General features: G+C 39.7%; 1 protein-coding gene across 5 annotated transcripts in view; it reads right to left on the bottom strand.

Annotated features, from left to right (window-relative positions):
• Srrm234 (Serine-arginine repetitive matrix 2/3/4) overlaps positions 1-18,111 on the bottom strand; it is a 369,905-nt gene that overhangs the window by 245,594 nt on the left and 106,200 nt on the right. The window contains exon 1 of one of the 5 annotated variants that reach the window (XM_083128354.1): positions 13,728-13,876. The exons of 3 other annotated variants lie outside the window; for them this stretch is intronic. Coding sequence is in view for 1 of the 2 variants with exons in the window: in XM_083128353.1 (XP_082984479.1) it covers positions 13,354-13,367 (14 nt within the window). In the remaining variant the exon portion in view is untranslated. Of the gene's footprint in view, positions 1-13,353; positions 13,665-13,727; positions 13,877-18,111 lie in introns of those variants that run through there. One more of the 5 variants, XM_083128353.1, reaches the window with a different exon arrangement.

Below are 18,111 nucleotides of genomic sequence, written 5' to 3'. Positions count from 1 at the left end.
TTAAATGAGATATATATTTACTAGAAGAATAAATATATGAAAGACATATGATTCCATCGATAGAAGAAGAAGTATATTAAATAATAGAAGTAGTTTATAGAATAATAAGTATATTGATTAATAAATAATAATTAAAATCAAGAATATACGGTGCGTTGTACCTTCCGTAATAGATTAAACAAGTTGTTTCTCCTTCTATAATAAGTTATCAATCAGTTTTAGTTGGCCTGAGAATCTCAAGTTTTACCCTGGCCTAAGCCGGACTGGTCACCCTCGGCGAGGCGCGTTACACCGCTGCAACGTTTATTTCTCTTCTCTCTCCTCCGTGCTGCAACAGCCCGAGGACGGTCCAAGTGGCATATGGTTCCGTGCAAGGAGTACAAGAACTTGATGCTACTTGGCTCGCATCCAGCTGTGACGGCTAGGCATACAAAAGATTCTGACTTGACCGTGTGACGCAGTGTTTGAATTTAAGTGAATGTAGGAACGTAGAAACGTGATAAGTTCCAATTTTCACATGCCAATAATTCGAAGTACAGTCAAATATTCTTAATTCGAACTTGGATAATTCGAATTATTCGGTAATTCGAACAGATTTGAAATCATCTTTAACGGTTGTGCGTTTTATTCATTCGAATTTTTTTTCGTGTTCCCCTTGGATTTTGGATTAAAAAGAGTCCAGTGTATTATAATCTAACAAACGGAAACAATCTTGTAATATTACAAAATATATTTATCAAAGCTACGGGGTATTAATTTTTAAAAATGCATCCATGTTTGTGGTACACCGTTGCAGGCTAATTCGGTTTTCCTGCATGTGATATACCAGACATGCCAGAACATTTATCGTTTGACTCTTCCTTGAAATAAAATTATAATGCTGCAACCCCACATGAAAATGTTGAAAATATGGAAAGCGGAACAAAAGGGAAAGAAGATGTAAAAGTGGAAGAAAATCTCTAGCACCACCCTTCGATTCGAATTTTGAGCATAAGAAACGACTAATGATAATGTTCACCATAAGTTTGTGTTTTCATCACGACATACATCTAAGGTTGACATTACTGACAAGGCATAGATGTTTTGCGTTCGTTCTGCAGCTTATATCACGCCTTCATCGCTAATTCTCATCATTTCTCATCATCGTAGTCATTCTTGAAAGACAGGCGACGTTAAGATAAAAAATACAGCAGATACGACAGATCGGACCTGTGTCACATGTGAAGTAATGTCCTTTTTACTGTATGTAGGACAAGTTCGAAGCAGGCGTCGAGGGATACCTTGATGGAGAATAACAAATCTGTGAGATTCAACTGTAGAGAGAGAGAGGGGGAGATAGATATCTTGGTGCACTGCTGTGGATAGAACAACACATTACATCTCCTTTCACGGTTAGCTTGAACTAGCGGGAAAACAAAGGAAGGAAAGCACGTGACGCCAGAACATATCGCTTGCTCCTTAAGCCAAGTCCATGACAAACGACGCTAAGTACCGCTGCAGTTACGTGCCCTTTGCGAGAATTCGTTCGATACCTGGTTAAATCGACGGCATGCATGTGCTCGGACATTGACAAATGCCGAGGCGGAATGAAAGCGTAAACACAGCCAAACGAACGTCCAACCAGTAATTATCCTCCTTGTGGACAACTAACAAAACGGGCCAGCAACCGCCGCTGCCACGTTTCGCAAATGTTACACTTAGGAGTACCAATAGCATCGCGCATTTGAATTAATTACAGTCGCTTATTGGCATCATTAGGGTAGCCTCAACGCACAGGCGCAATTGCAATGGAAGGAAGAGAACAATCCATGAGGACTCTTATGCGGTCTTCGTCAACCCTAGCTTACCCGAAGGGGGGATCAGGCCCACCACCTATTTTTTTTCGATTTTTCAACTGAAAATTTTTATTAAAAAATTGAAAATACATTGTTCCCTAGGGTGTTCTCAATATCTCTCTATTACTTTTGTTCATAAAAGCATAAATGTAATGTGAATAGGAGGCAAAATGCACTTGGTGGGTCTACCAGGCGCCATCTTTGAATGCTTGTTATATGAGACACTCATGCCAGTGACAGTGTACAATTGGTTGGTAATGGTGGTAATTTTTGTAATTATTATATTTAATAAACAATTGCCCCTCTATAAACAAATAATAATGTATTATGGTTTTTGTGAGTTTTAGCGATTTGTAAAATATGTGTGCGACACTCATGCAATTATTGGTTGTTGTTTCTTTATTAATGATGGCAATTTTTGTAATTATTATAATTAATAAATAACTGCACATATTTAACAAAGGAAGCTGTAATTAAATAACAAAATAGTTTCTTGAATTTTAGTGATAAATGAAAGTGTGGGCCTGTGAGCTCCCCCTCCCTCAGGTAAGTAAGTTTCTCCTACGGCACCTGGAAAGCTACAGTTAAAACATCTGGAGATGCAGAAAATTTCAACAACACTCGATCTCTAATCTCTGGTATACCGTTGCATTGCCGTAAAATCCAGATTCCCTGACTTTTCGAGGTTTCACAGACGAATAACCAAAAAATTTCAGACTAAAGCTTAGGGCAATTCATATATCTAAACGTGTGTAAAAAGGTTGCTTTATTTTAGCTAACAACTTAACCAAGATTTTAGAATATTCACTCCACATGTAAATTGGTAACAGCACTATTAACAAAGAATTATTTTTTAATAAAAAAACCAGCAATTATAGCGTAAATAATACATAATTACAGTAGAATTTAGTAAAAAAAACTTGTATTATTCTAATGTCTACCAAACACAACCCCAAACATGCAACAAAAAAAGTGGGGAACTCCAATGGCCACTTACTGAACTTCATTTATGCATGAAAATTGTTCAAAACATGACCTTTTCCTAGAGTATTTAATACAAAATTTCTACATTAACAGCCGAAAATACTCAGTGCATCAAATTGAAGTATAGTTTGTCCACAACAAATTTAAAATTGATTGTTTGTTTGTTTGTTCAAAAACCAACATTTAGTGCACTAATACAAAAATGCTGATTTTTCCAGAAACACGCCAAATTTCCTTGACTTTTCTAGGATTACGAGGTTGGTCAACACCCTGATTGTTCTACCAACTGAGCCACTGAGTCAGAACTGGTTTCACCAGATTTCTCGCTTTTCTGGTCTTTTGCCACCAGACACCCGCGTTCAAGTCCTGGTCGAGCCTGCACTTTTCGCTGAAATTTCTACATACGTACATAGTATGTGCCAAATGTTAAGATAGTCTGGAGAGACTAACGAAAACCTGATATCAATAGTACTCTTCCAACCCCACACACGCCAATGGGCCAATTTGCACTACTACCCAAAATGTCAGTACTTTCGCCTAGAAAATAACAATACACACATTTTTCAGAAGAATCATGGATTCATGACATTGTTAGAGACCTGAATTTTTCGGTCAAAAATCGGCATGATTTATTTGATTTTCGATATTGGTTTCCCAAAAATTTACGTTTCAAAAATAAAATACAGGTTTTGGTCAGCATTAAAATTGCAATGTAGGCTTATTCTTACAATTTTCTATTCAAGATATACATACTCTGTCTCAGGAGTCTGGAACCAGCGAACAAAAACAAGTCCTCTGCGCAAGTAGTGACTTGAGAGGGCTCGACCAATGAAAGTGTGAAAGAGAAAGGGATTGCATGGAGGGGGCAACGTGGCTGCAGCTACCAGCCGTTTACAGCAGCGCCTACTTCTTTGCCCCGACCACGCGCTTTCTCCCTTCCTCTACCGTTATGTGTGGCGTTGTTCCACAGACTCTTAGAACAGAATGTAGTTTGACAGAATATTAATGACAAAGTACGTGCATGATTTAATACTAGTCCCACACATCGAAGAAACATGATATTTTGTGTGGGGTATGATACACATCTGCGCTCCAATAGTAGGAAATTGAAGCTCTGTGTCTCGTCTAGTTTCTCTGTCAGAAGCTGAACGTGAGCGGAAGTCGCACCATTGCTAATACTAAAGATGGCAGTGTAAATATCCTTTGCCAGTAGTGTAAACATCCTATACCAACGGCCAAAAATAAAGGCGCCTAGGCAGGAGTGCGTTGGTGCCACATAGGATGAAATCAAAGGAGTCAAGGTGAAGAGAAGCCGGTTTCCGCACGCGAAATGGCAAAGTTCTCCACATAGTTCACCACATTACAAAGACGAAGATGCAAAACGAGAACATGCCTCGTCGTAAAATATCGAACAAATCCAGTTGTGAGATGCGGCAACAGCGCATATTTTACCAGCCGCCTTATTTTGTGGACCCCAGTGTAGAAATTTCGTAAACATACTTTAAAGAAAAACAGAAAAGGATACAAACAACAGTTCACGTTTCGCATGCACAACGTTCACAAAGACATTCACGAGCGAATAGCTCTGCATTTTCATTGCTATTTTACGGCTTAAGACAATTGCAACAGATGCTAATAAAGCAGAAAGATCTCGCATTACACGTTTGAAGGTGTGCAAGTAGCAGAAAAATAATGCAGTAATGAACAAGATTTTACTGCACAGCGGTCTTTTGTTGTAGGAATTCCTTGCTTTCATAATAATATGACCCGTATGGTACTAATGCAATGCATTCAGATATATTGAACTCGAGAACTGTAGTAGAACACAGTGCTCTTGAGTTGTGTGACCAACATTACTAATGATGTTTTCTTTAAGGTAAAAATTACCGTTTCAGTGGCCGATGGCATCGAATGGTCGACTCACCATCTTTCTTCCGAAGGTCCCAGGTTCGGGAATGTGGCAATACCTAATCACCATGTGGCTGTGTATCTAATTACTATTCATCTTCACGGCTGCGTTTAGCGGCAGAAAAGAGACACAAAAATAATACAGAAAAGAGGGTACAACTCATCTTAAAACACACAATCGAGGGTACAATAGACATTTCTCGAAAGTACACAAAGAAATATACTTTTGGTACCGCATGTCGACAGGAAACTCATTTTCGCCATCAAAAATCTTATGCATTGCTAAATGCAATCCCAGTGTCACCGTTAAACCTTGAAGTTGTATTGGGGCTCAACACAGTTCTGGAGTAGGAGAAGAAAAAGCAACAACTGATTTACCAGACTAGTTGCAGTAGCCGTAGAGAATAGGCATGAAAAGGAACTCGCGGAGCACTCAAACGAAACTCATTGAGCTACTCTTTGTTGCCGTTTTCTCTTATTTTCAAACACTCTAAAGTTCCCGGTGGCTTATGTTCCTGGTGAAGCCACATGAGAATGCGAGGTTTGGATCCTGACTTTTAAACTCTAGGTTGAAGAATAGTTGTGAATACAATGGCTTCATCTTAAAAAACAATATTTATTTTAGCTTGTTGTTTATGAAACTGCACAATATATTCAGATTAAAAATTTCTCAAGATGTCACCATTGACTTTAAACAATCATTACTACCGTCTGTGTTGGCATCCAATTTAAATCCATTTTTATCAGAAGGGTGCCACTTCAAAGCGAAAATCTCTTATTTATGTAGTTTCCAAAGAGGTAAAAACAAACTTTGCAAACCTTTCTGTCTTTATAGGGGACAGCCTGATAGCTGATATTTACAGTGGCCCGTGAATGGTTGGCTACGCACTATGGGTCCTGGCAACGATCTTGAGGGGGAAACCTTTCCACCACATTGACTATCGATCGCTTATGATACAAAAAGTAAAGAGTTTTAGGGAACTGATCAACCAAGCTGAAAAAAAAAGAACCTTATCGGGTGTTAACGTCCTTTTTTGTGTCAACTATCGGTAACTAAACAAAGCTACAAAAAATATTTTTAATGGGCTGATAGACCTACCAAATGGTAACTCAAAGCAACATAAATTAACTCGATCGATATTATTCGCTATTGAGAAAGAAAGATCAATATAAAGTGATTTTTCAACATCTCGAAGCTAGTAAATATGAAAATACGAAATTTTCTGCCGTTAAAGATCTTGCAAATATAAATTTAACTAAACATATTTTATTGCCCCGTCCGTCTATCTATTAAAAGAAAAAAATCATTACTTTTTCTTTATGAACCAATAATATTTTTAAAAAAAACTTTAGTAACTCGATATGTATTTTCAAATGTTGGAAGTAGCTCCATAGGTCGGGAGTTTGGCGAGAAATAACTTATCACACAAAAAACAAGCAGAATTCTTGAACAGGATAATGAACATGTTAAACGTGTGCCCGTAAAACCCCGATTCCAGCTGTTCGGTATTTCCCAGTAACTCCCACGCTACGTGATCGGTTACATCATGCTTCCCCATCCATTGGGAAGAACGTGAATAATATCGACTTCCAGTCTAATTTTAAGGTGGGCTGCGAAGGGTTTTAAAACGCAAAAGCCATTGCTATCAGGGCACACTGCTCCATATTCATATTGAATCTACCTCGGACCTTATTCCCTTCACTTTTGAGGTGCATGGAGAGAATATATCGGAAAAAACTCTTGCGAAACTTCTAAAGAGTTCGACGAATTTTCACGCCGGAACCAAACCTTCTCTTCAAGAACTTTGATGTAATCTGCATATATATTGGCGATTTAAAATGCACTACTAGGAAAAGTAACAAATTAGGAAATTACAACTTCAGCCTGTTCACATAGCAACCAGTTGATAAGACTATTTCTTGACTGGGTCTGGTGCGAGGCACACCCAGCCTCCAGCAAACACCAAAACTAAATGCTAAAAGCTCTAAACCTGTCCCTCCTAACCTAACCACATATGCATTTTTAGATCTAAGAGGAATTGTAGGTTAGGAATTGTTAGGTGTGCACCGCACTAAACCCATTTGACTGTATCAGAAGGAAATGTTTTTAATTCACCTACGTTAATTGAGGTAATTAATGATCATACTAGAACCGTCGTTGGGTCACGTTTGGCCCATACCTTTACACTGAGATAGTTTACCTTCCGTTCATAATCACGAGCACTATTTTTGCATTACAGCTGTGTGAAGGTAGCCTTGTGTTCACACACCTTGAGTAGCCATAATAGACTGTTTCTGTATGCACGTGACTGCACATAGGGTACAACTGGATACATGAGATTAGGTTGAACTACTGGGGATCGTGGACAATTCGTTATCGAGATAAATTCGAAACGGAGAAATCGAATTAATCCATATCAACAAACGAGTCTCTTAAATGTCCATGTAGGCAATTTAATTGGTACATTTACATATTCTTACTTTCTTCGATCTGAGTACGTGTTGAAAATTGACACTATCATACCGTGTAGAAAAAACATGTTGATTATATTTCTTCGGTTGGTGTTTTTTTTTTTTTTTTATCCAGGAGGTTCTAATTTTTCTTCCGCCACGTTAAATTGTTTCGAGCGTGATACTAGAATAAGTCTATCATAACTCGAGATTGCTGCTACTTACACAGTTCAAATCTTGAAGAACTGAACATCGCCAACTGGAAGGTGAAGTGACGTACGACTGGAAAATGTGTTCTTGTAGATAAAATAATAGTGGATTAGCACAATGAAAGAAAACAAAACCATTTGTATATCCAGTTGGTAGGACGCCTGAATACCCGGGCTGAGTGATTTCCGATAGGATCTTTTGGGGAAATGTCCCTGAAGGAGACGAATCTAGGGTTCACCCAGCGTCTAAGGAATGGCACTTTGGGAGGGAGGACGCGAAGGCGGCTGAAGCGTGATTTTAGTTACTGAATACACACACACACACACATGTACTGCCTGTGCACATCGCGCTACGACGCCAGGGGTCCCGGGTTCGAATCCCGGCCTAGGCGTGGATGTTTGTGAGTGTCCATTCATAAATTTCATCACATCATCACTCATCCCAACTTCGCAAATTAGCCAAAAATGGCAGAAAAATCGAAGTAAAATAAATCTAAATCAATCAAATCAAATCAATGTGCTGCGCGCTGAAATTTGGGAACTTTCTAATATTTGCAAATGATTGATTGCATTGTTGTTTAAGTCTACTTTGTGCACAGAAATACTAATCGGTATTGCACCTACAGTTTAAAGTAGGATTCGAACCACTGTGCCGTGTGTATTTGCAATCGAGAACGAACTTTTGGCAATATTTTTGTGGACATTGATAAAGAAATTCTTTTCCCATGGAAATAATCACACTTTCAACCATTGTTACCTCACATGTTCGGAGATAGAGATGGGGGGGGCTATGGTTTCAACATTGCCACTCGTTTTGATTGACTGAATTAGGTTATTTTACGTCGCTTTTTAGCCAATTTTAGCTAATTGCAACGATGAGGGTGTGATGATAAAAAATTGATGACGGGATACTCACATAGAACACCTACGCACGGATTCGAACCCGGGACCCCTGACGTCGTAGTCCGCTGTTTAAACCACTCCGCCACGGAAGTCAGCCGTTGCCAGTTGTTTGTGCCTCAGTGCCAAAATCACCGCAGAGAGCACTTGGGAAAATTTGTGCACAATCAAAATACATACGCCACAGACTGTTTACCTGAAGAAACGACAACACTGGTGTCTGGAGAGGTGGACACGTGTCGTTTGACACAGACAATATGAAGAGGAACATAAGAGTTTGTTAATGCCCAGAACTGTACATAAGAAATCACAGTGAAATATCGCGATTGCATTGGCTGTAGTCCAATGCCTCGTTGGTCTGAAATGCAGTCGTTTCTAGGGAGTACACCGGAAAGGGGAATTATAAACTGGACGAAAATTACGAGAACATGGAAACAGCTGCTGTGCACAGGAAATGCACACACGCCTCTTAAAACAGTCTCATAACGCACATACATTTCTGTGCCCATGCGCTGCAATGAAAAACAGCACGTGCTTAAGGGCTCTCCCCCGAATTTCGCAAAAGGTTGATTACCCCTCCAGGTGCTGGCCGGAAAGCGTTAAGTACATGCTTTTAATGGGAGCGGGGATTGTGCACAGCTGGTCCCTACTTGAATCCAGACTAGGAGCGGGCTCCCTCGGCCGAAACACAGCAGTGGGCGTCCTGATTTACTATCTGTACGCTCCCATGGTCTAATGGCCACTGTAACACTCTGCAAATCCAAGCGATTCAGGGTTCGAATCCGTAAGATAGCCAAGAAGGTGCCTATCATATGTTCTATACGTCATTAAGTCTTAGAAACAAAATGTGCATATGTACAAAAAAAAAATCGAACACAAAAAAAAAGATAAAAAGGGACATTTCATTTCAAGAACTTCTGACCTTGTGTATACCAGGTCACGGCTTAACACTTATGAAACTGAATTTGGGGCATCCTCGTTTGCGTAGTGATAACGTCATCGCCTTGTAATCAAAGAGTCCCAGATTCGATACCCGGTGGAAGCACATGGTATACTACTTCGAATCCCACTTTAAACTGTAGGTCCAGTCCCGATTAGCCTTAATATGCATTAAGTGGACTTAAAAACATTATGCAACTCGCAACTATTATCTATTATTATTATTATTGAGGTTTTATTTAAGTCCACTTTATGCACAGATGGGATAATCGGGACTGGGCCTACAATTTAAATTGGATAATATGTTCCCCAACCGGGTATCGAACCCGGGGCACCTTAATTGCAAGGCGACGGCATTGCAACTACCGCATCAGGCCCTATATTATTATTATTATGTACTCTCTGGTAGATAGATCCACCGTGGTCAAGTCGGTATGATGTCTGGCTGGCACGCGGGAAACCCGGCTTCGATTCCCGGGGTGGGTTACTTAAGGTGGGAATCTTTCAGCTGTATTCATGTATGAGGCGGCTCTGAGATACACCGTATAATAAATGAGTGCCTGCAGACAATCCAAGGGAAGGAAGACGTAAATAGTACTGCAGTCACAATTCCCAGAATAAGTAGTGTTTATTTACCAAATGGCGCTAGTGAAAAGCAAAGTATACACGGATACTTGATTTTTGCTGCGAGATTTACTCCTTAAAACAAAAATAAGTGGAATATCATATTTTGAATGCTGGTCCCACAAACAAATATGCACTGGTCAATGGAAACGGGAGAAATGGCGCAAAGACCGCATGAATTATGCACTCTAACCCAGTGGTTGTCAACCTTCGTGAGATCATGGACGGGAATATCATTTTCTAAATCCAATGCCAGGACTAGATAATTCTATTCGTAAACACCTTTCAATTTTTTTTAACTTTATACATTAATTAATGTATACACTGGAAACTAAATATTAATAAATAAATGATGGCATAAAGAGTAACAGTTTGATTATATCAAAGCTTGTTTATGACAAATTACAGGAAAATTGATGCTAAGGACCGGTAGCGGGACGTGGCCCGACGGTCGAAAAACATTGCTCTAAACGGAAAATATGCAATATCTTCAAAATATTGATTGAGTTGGTGTTTTCAAGTACACTTTATGCACAGTAAGGCTAATTGGGACTGGACCTACAGTTTAAAGTGGGATTCGAACTAGTATACCATGTGCCTCCACCGGGTATCGAACCTGGGACCCTTTGATTACAAGGCGATGACGCTATCAAAATATTGATTTGATTGATTTGCTTTATCTTACTTCGCTTTTGTTTCGCTTTTGGCTAATTTGCGAAGATGGGGACAGTGATGATGATGAAATTGATGGACACGCACAAACATTCATGCCCAATCCGGGACCACTGGCGTCGTAGCGCGATGTAATAACCACTCTGCCACAGGGGCCGGCTATATTAAAAATATGTAATACGAAATTCTTGTATATCGTTCCTAATATCGCAATCGTCGACATTTGTCATTTATTACTTGGAAACATGCAGAAAAATATTACATAATTGTCACTGTAGACTCGTACAGATGTCTGGTTGTAAAATTTCACTTTCCAAATAATTTGATCATAATTTCTCTGATATTTCATGTTAGCAACAATTACAACTTCCTCTGGAAGCTAGAAAACGACAAGATTGACAGGGATAAAAAAGATAAAAATCAGAATTTTATGAAATGAATTAACATCCGTACAAAGTGATGATTCTGAATTTATGGAAGAAATAATCACTTCATTAATTATGGATTTCCCACGAGAGGAACTGGTCTTGAAGGAAGGTAATGGATTTTTTAAGTCCGTAATTGCTTATATTTTAATCCTGATATTTATGTGCAATTTACGTTACGACATTATTCCGAAAAGAATAAATAGTAATTTCAAGTTATTTCAATTTTGATTAATAGAGTAATGTGTAGTACACGCTTCTCATAATTTGAAATATTTCGTTTCCGTTATTACTGATTTGTTATTTGATACACACACAGTTCATTTTAGAGTATCATAAGTTGTAAACAAAGCATTTGAAGTACAATACATTTTCTCTTCTGCCGGACCCTGTGGCTGAGTGGCTAGCACATCGCCCTGCGACGCCCGGGGTCCCAGGTTCGAATCCCGCTCGGGCATGTTTGTTTGTGAATGTCCATTCATAAATTTCATCATTTCATCACTCATCCCCATCTTCGCAAATTAGCCAAGAGGCACAAAACGCGAAGTAAAATAAAATTAATCAATCCCTCTTTTCTCTCCCTGGTCGTGTAATAGAGAGGTCCAGAGTTCGATATCCATTAGAGGTACTTTATAATTAAGTCCAGTCTCGATTACCTTATCTCAGCATATTAACACTCACTCGCTCTTATTCTCCCTCTCTCTTCGTATTTTTCTTATTCAACTTCGATTATTCTGACACTTAAGACAAATCGCGACGAAAAGACTCAATGATAATTACATGAAATTGATGACCGAACACTCAAAACATAATACCCTAGCATTTGTCGTGACTCGATGCCGTAATCTTCGGTGGCGAAATCGTGAGAGAACCACTCAACGCATGGTCATCGTGGCTGAGACCTCCCTACCTATTGTAGGAGTGCGGTTGTGGCATACATTACAACGTCTCATTCAAAGGCAAGAATGTTCGTACTATTAGTTTCATTCACGTCTTCAATTATTCATCCCATCGTCGCGGTTAGATTAACTAAACGAACATGCGGTGGTAAATAGCTGAACGAGAAAGCGATCAATGATTCAGAAAAACCTTACACGAATATCTAAGAAACTATTACTTCAACTTCATGAAGGAAATTTAATATTTCTATTATATAAGTAAAGAAAATTTAATATTTCTATTATATAAGTATAAATACAGGTCAATAAATCACTTTAGGACATGCGAAACTTCTCCCATCCATATCGACGGTTCTACTGATATTCGCATGGGTGGCGTCAGAAACACGGTATTATAAGCGAAATGCACATTATTTTCGGTACCAAGCTTAAACGTAGTAGAGTTTTAGAGGAATCCTATTGTGGCAATTTCGTATCAAGTTCGGATAATACTGTCTTTGAAAGGTAGTTATCAAGTTTAACGTAGCTTAATGCAATGTTCTCTGACAATTTTTAAAGACAGTAAATATTTATTGCTGCTACTGTTATTGTACTTTGACCGTGACGTGTTGCAATGCTCATACATTACATAACAGGCGGGGATTTGGAAGGAATTATTTTCATCTTCAGGCGTAGATTAAAAAAAAAATACGATATACATTGAAACATTGAAAAGGTGGGAGAACATATGACCGCTTACTAAAAATAGAACATTCTTCTCTTCTTAAATCCTGGGCCCGCAATTTTTCTAATCGTCAAAAATAGCATTAGTTAAACGCTGCCTTCATCTCTAGCATGACGAAGATGATGCGATGAATACGTAATGTTGTTTAATGCCCCATCCACCAGTGACGTAATCAAGGGGTCCCGGGTTCGATATCCGGTAAAGGCACATCGCATGCACAGTGGTTCGGATTCCAATATAAAACTGTAGGTCCAGTCTCGATTAGCCTACCTGCGCATAAAGTGGGCTTAAAACCAAAATAAAATGTAAAACTGCCGTTTAACAACTAAGTTTCACGTAGGCAAAGTTGACATCGACGATTACAAAACTGTATTAACTCTCACTGTTTACTGATCAATCCATATAGGTGTGTGTGTATAGGCACGCAACTTTTCATATCGTTAAAATAGCACGAGTTAAAATTAGCAGTCGTCTTTGCTAGCATGAGAGAAATGCTGCGATGAATACTTAATGAGGTTTCATGCCCCACCGGTAGCGTAATCAAGGGCTCCTCGGTTCGAGGACCGGTGGAGGCACATTGCACAGTGGTTCGGATCTCAATTTAAAACTGTAGGTCCAGTCCCAATTAGCCTATATATACATAAAGTGGGATTAAAACAAAAGTTGTTTTTTTTATTCTGTTTAAAAACTAAGATTCGCGAAAGAAAAGCTAACATCCACGATCACAGAAGTGTATTTAACTCTGGCTGTTTACCAATCCATACAGAGGTATAAATTCCTTACCTTCTCCTTCTCATGATTCACGGATTAAGCACACGCACACAAACCACAGACTAAGTTAAAAAAAAAAAAAAGGGGCAACACTTGGTGGAAAATGCAGGGTCAGTTGCTGACAAAAACACACGCACACAACGTGCACTGTATTAGGTGCATGGAGGAGAAGCACTTCGAAAGCCAGAGACAGCAAGTCCTCGAACTGGGATATAAAAACCGCGATACGTGAAATCGCATTAAAAAAAGCGATAACGGAGACCACACTACTACATGTGCTGCGGGGGTTTGCTGTCGAACACTGCAAGCAGTAACTCCTCCCTCCCCGCCAGGCATCAACGTGGAAACACACACACACACAGTAACAATACACCGCCAACACATACCTGAACCAAACGGCATTCACGTGACACCTTTTTCATCTACGAGAGCATTGCGTCGAGTTAGAACTTCCTTTTTCTTCTTCTTCCTTCCCTTGCCACGCTTTACATATCCGTAGTACATCGCATTTCAGGCCTACACGGGAGCTGCCCCTGCCGAGTCTGTAACCAGCATTGCACTGCCTCCATTGCTCGGTCCGGTGACGCTCGGGTGAAGTCGGAAACGTTCGGCTTCGCTCGGGTCGCAAGAAGTCGATGTTTTGTCATCCGAATACTCAATGTCACTGCCTGAACGCTTGTTGATGAACATGCGATTGGTTACTCGGGTCAAGTTTTCACAAATTACGTTTTCATTGTGCCAAGTGCCAAATACAAACTCTCAGGCATCATTAGTTTGTATTCTGATTTATTAATTACTTAACTGCGAAGATGAGGATGAATGATAAATATGTTGGAGTAACATTTATTATATAAAGCGATACGTTCCAAGGTTCTAATCAGAATATTGCCATATACCTCAGTTTAATGGTTCCATGATTTACATCACCATTAATTAGCATTTGAATCCGAATTCATTACATTCTTGTAGCATCAATAGTTTCCTAAACTATCAAATCAGATAACCATTCTTAAAATGTATTTCCTTTTTGATGTACCAACAACTTTTATTTGTTACGTGTATTGTATGTATGTCAGAATGCATGTCATTCGCCACCAGCTTAAAATTTGTGACAATCGCCACCATGAACGTGACCCATTGTCCCCTCCCCTCAGGCAATGACCGCAGAACCTTCCCCTCCGCCCGCTAGGCGGGCGAGCGACTTATTATTTTTAGTGGAGCATTAGGAGAAGCAGCTTTGAGAAGTAAGCAAGATTTTTGTATGGGAGAAGTAAGCAAGATTTTTGTATGGGTGACACTTTTAAGAGTTGCAGTAAACAATTTTCGCAAATTTATACCATACATGCAGACTTTGGAAGCTCAAAAAACGAAACAAATATATATCCAGTTATATTTGCTCTCTCGTCAAACAAAAGGAAAGAAACATATATTCGACTTTGCCACCTTGTTATTGAGGCCATACCAGAGTGGAATCCAGCGACGCTGACAGTCGATTTTAAATCGGCAGCAATTTCAGCCCTTAAAGTTGTATTTCCCGCAGTAGAGGTAAGAGGTTGCTAATTCCACGTGAGAAAGTGCATCTGGGTAAAGTTCAACATTTGGGACTTGCTTGTGAGTATATGAAGAACAAAGAAGTGAGGATGATCATCCGCATGTGTGCTGCTTTGTCGTTTCTTCGGCCTGAGGATCTTCCCGACGGCTGGCTGGAAATACATCCCAGAGTACCTGACAATGAAAAGCTTTCTGGATTTTTTGACTACTTCGTGGAGAGATGGATGGAAAAGGAAGAGGTTACAGTCGAGCTTTGGAGTTGTTACGACAGGCGTCATCGAACCACCAACTCTGTCGAGGGATGGCACAATAAAATTAATACCGAACTTGGAAGACCGAATCCTCGAATCAAGGACCTCATCAACTGTTTAAAGAAAGAAGCAAACAGCACAGCATGTGCGCTAATAAGGGGCCAGCTCAACATGGAAGGCAAACGAAGGAAGATTGCTTACATGACTCTAGATGACAGACTGGAAAGAACGGTTAAAGAAATATAAAGAAAGTGGTGATATTGTCACTTGTTTGAAGACAATTTCTCATCTCCAAAAACTTTGAAGAGTTACTATAAAGTCCAGGAGCTTAAACGTTGACTTATGAGAGTAAAAAAATGTAAATAATGTAAATATTAGTGACGGAGTTTAATCTGAGCTCAAAGTAAAACTGACGAAGCCAATAGCTGATTTTAAACACGCCTATATGCAATAAAGTAAAATTGACGAAGCCAATGGCTGATTTTAAACACGCCTATATGCAATACATATTGCATGTAGCCAGTCCAAGACGGTCCTGCGGTCATTGCCTCAGGAGAGGAAGGTGGGTCACGCGCAGCTAATGGACTGGTGGCGATTGTCACTAGTGGCGATTGACGTTATCTATTTTTAACCACCCGACCTCCATTGCAGAATGGTTAGAACAGCGCGCTACTACGCCAGAGGTCCCGGGTTTGAATCCCAGCCTTAGTATGGGTGTTCTTTGTGGGTTTCACTTAACAGTTTTCTTTTTCAGAAATTGAAAAAAATAACAGTCGCCAGCTGTAACTCTGAAAACCACTATTCAATTATATTCGCTTACAATTGTTTTAACATTTATTTAGTAAAATAATAAATGTAAGCCTCAAGGAATAATTTCATAACTGAAAAGTTCACCATGGAAGAATGGCATATATCTGGAGATCGGGTGTTTAAAAGTAGCGGTCACATGTGGCAAATTGTGAATAGAATTTTAGGTTTTGCGACTTCTAAAATTCTGCCAATTTTAGCAAGTGGACTTTTGGTATGTAGACAGTACAGTGGTTATGTTCCAAAGACAGAAGGGTTCCAAAGCAGTGCACTAATTTCCAAATCGACAAGTTTGTTATATTGCCGGCAGTTACAACTAGAGGAAGAACCTTCCTGTAACATTAATTTTCTAAATATGTACCTTCAATAAGAGTAATATTTGGTGCAAGTTCCCTCTGATGTTCTGTTTATTTTTATGCAACATATTGCACTTGTCAAGACTGAATGAATGCGATCAAGTAGCGACCAAAATGCTATGTATGTAACGAATATCCACACTTGATGTTTAAAAAAGGAATTGCGTTATATTTTTCATTTTTGAGAGACCAACTTCGGTGGAGAAATCGAAAGTCGGTAACTTAACGCCCATGGCTACCGAGCTGGGTACAGCCACATATATGTCTCACAATGTTTAGCATTTTTATCTTGTTCATTTCACAGTTTTCCTACCTTCTGCGTAAGTCCACCTAATACTCAGATATGTTGACCTGCAGTTTAGAAAGGATTAGATTGATTTGGTGTTTCAAGTCCACTTTATGCACAGTAAGGCTAATCGGGACTGGACCTACAATTTAAATTGGGATCCCACATTGAAATATGTGCCTCCGCCGGCTATCGAACCCGGGACAGTTTAGAATGGAATCCGAACCACTGTGCAATGTGCGTACACAAGCGAACGAACCCGGGTCCCTTTGATTACGTTTCAGCCTCTCCAGGTTAATGGTGACGAAGTGGTGAGAGAACAATGGAACAAAACTTCCGAGTAACAGCGAGTGACTTTTCTTCACTACAGTACCATCTTATCACTTGGAGTGACTGGAAGAAACTCCGGAAAACTCCTCAGCTGTGACGGCTCTCCGCGGGAAAAGCGGAGCCTAGTCTCGGTAATATCAATAGTACAAAAGCAACCCTTATTTTTAAAAAAGAAACGCGTCCATCCACACCGCCAATTATCATCGGCGAACAAAGACATGAACAAACACAGAAATCCTGAATTAAAACAAATTTTCCAGTCTGGTGCTGTCTGTGAGCAGTTTATTTTACCTCTCCATCCCCTAATGCCCACCCCTTCCGCTATCGCAAACGGCTGCGTGCTTCGTTTTCCAGGTAACGTGCAGCACCTGCCTGGGCAGGAGTATTGATCACGTCACAGCGTCAAAGACCAATATCTTATTCAGATTTCCACTGCCCTGACTAAATGCTTCAGCGGGTAACAGATATGATTGTTTTTCCTGTTTCATTATTTGCCTCCCCCGATCGCAAATACGCGTCTGCGGGTCGAGAATTAATGTTGGCAAATAATCGAAATTAAATTACCAGTGTCACCCTTTTTGAAAAACGTTAAAAAAAAATGTTCCATCAACCGACCAGTAATGCTAACAGGAGATTAAAATGAAGGGGAATTCTGTTTGAAATTGGCCCTCGCTATCTCGTCCCGTTTAGCATCACTATATTTGAAGGTACACATTTATAAAGTCGTATACTTGTTGTTTGCCCAAAAAGATGGGCAGCACAGTTTGGAAAGACATTAAATCAGTGCCTAGATCACAAGATAAGAGACAACTTCCACGTCTATCAATAAGACAGCAACCCAAAATCATTCGCATCTCCTTTTACAGGGATACATCGTTCATCTGAGCAATCCCGTGAAGTTAGACAGAAACCTTTCGAGAAAAGAAGTTCGCCCAACACGTTTAAGAAGTGGAGTTTATAGAATAGCCAACACTTTTAAAGAAAATGAACAACACTTTTTAAGTTAGCCTCCACAGGTCCACTTTATGCTCAGATATGCTGTCAATACTGGACACAGTTTAAAGTGGGATCCGAATCACTGTGCCTCCTACGGAGTTCGAACCCGGGACATCCAGAATTGTAAACTTCAAGCAGCAAGTCCCTAAACGATTTGATCTGTATTACTTAACGTCGCTTTTCTGCCTCTTTG

Source organism: Lepisma saccharinum, chromosome 9 (genome assembly GCF_977018435.1).
Source record: "Lepisma saccharinum chromosome 9, izLepSacc3.1, whole genome shotgun sequence".
Taxonomy (NCBI): domain Eukaryota; kingdom Metazoa; phylum Arthropoda; class Insecta; order Zygentoma; family Lepismatidae; genus Lepisma; species Lepisma saccharinum.
The sequence above is the reverse complement of the archived record's forward strand: the minus strand, read 5'-3'. Positions and strand labels throughout refer to the sequence as shown.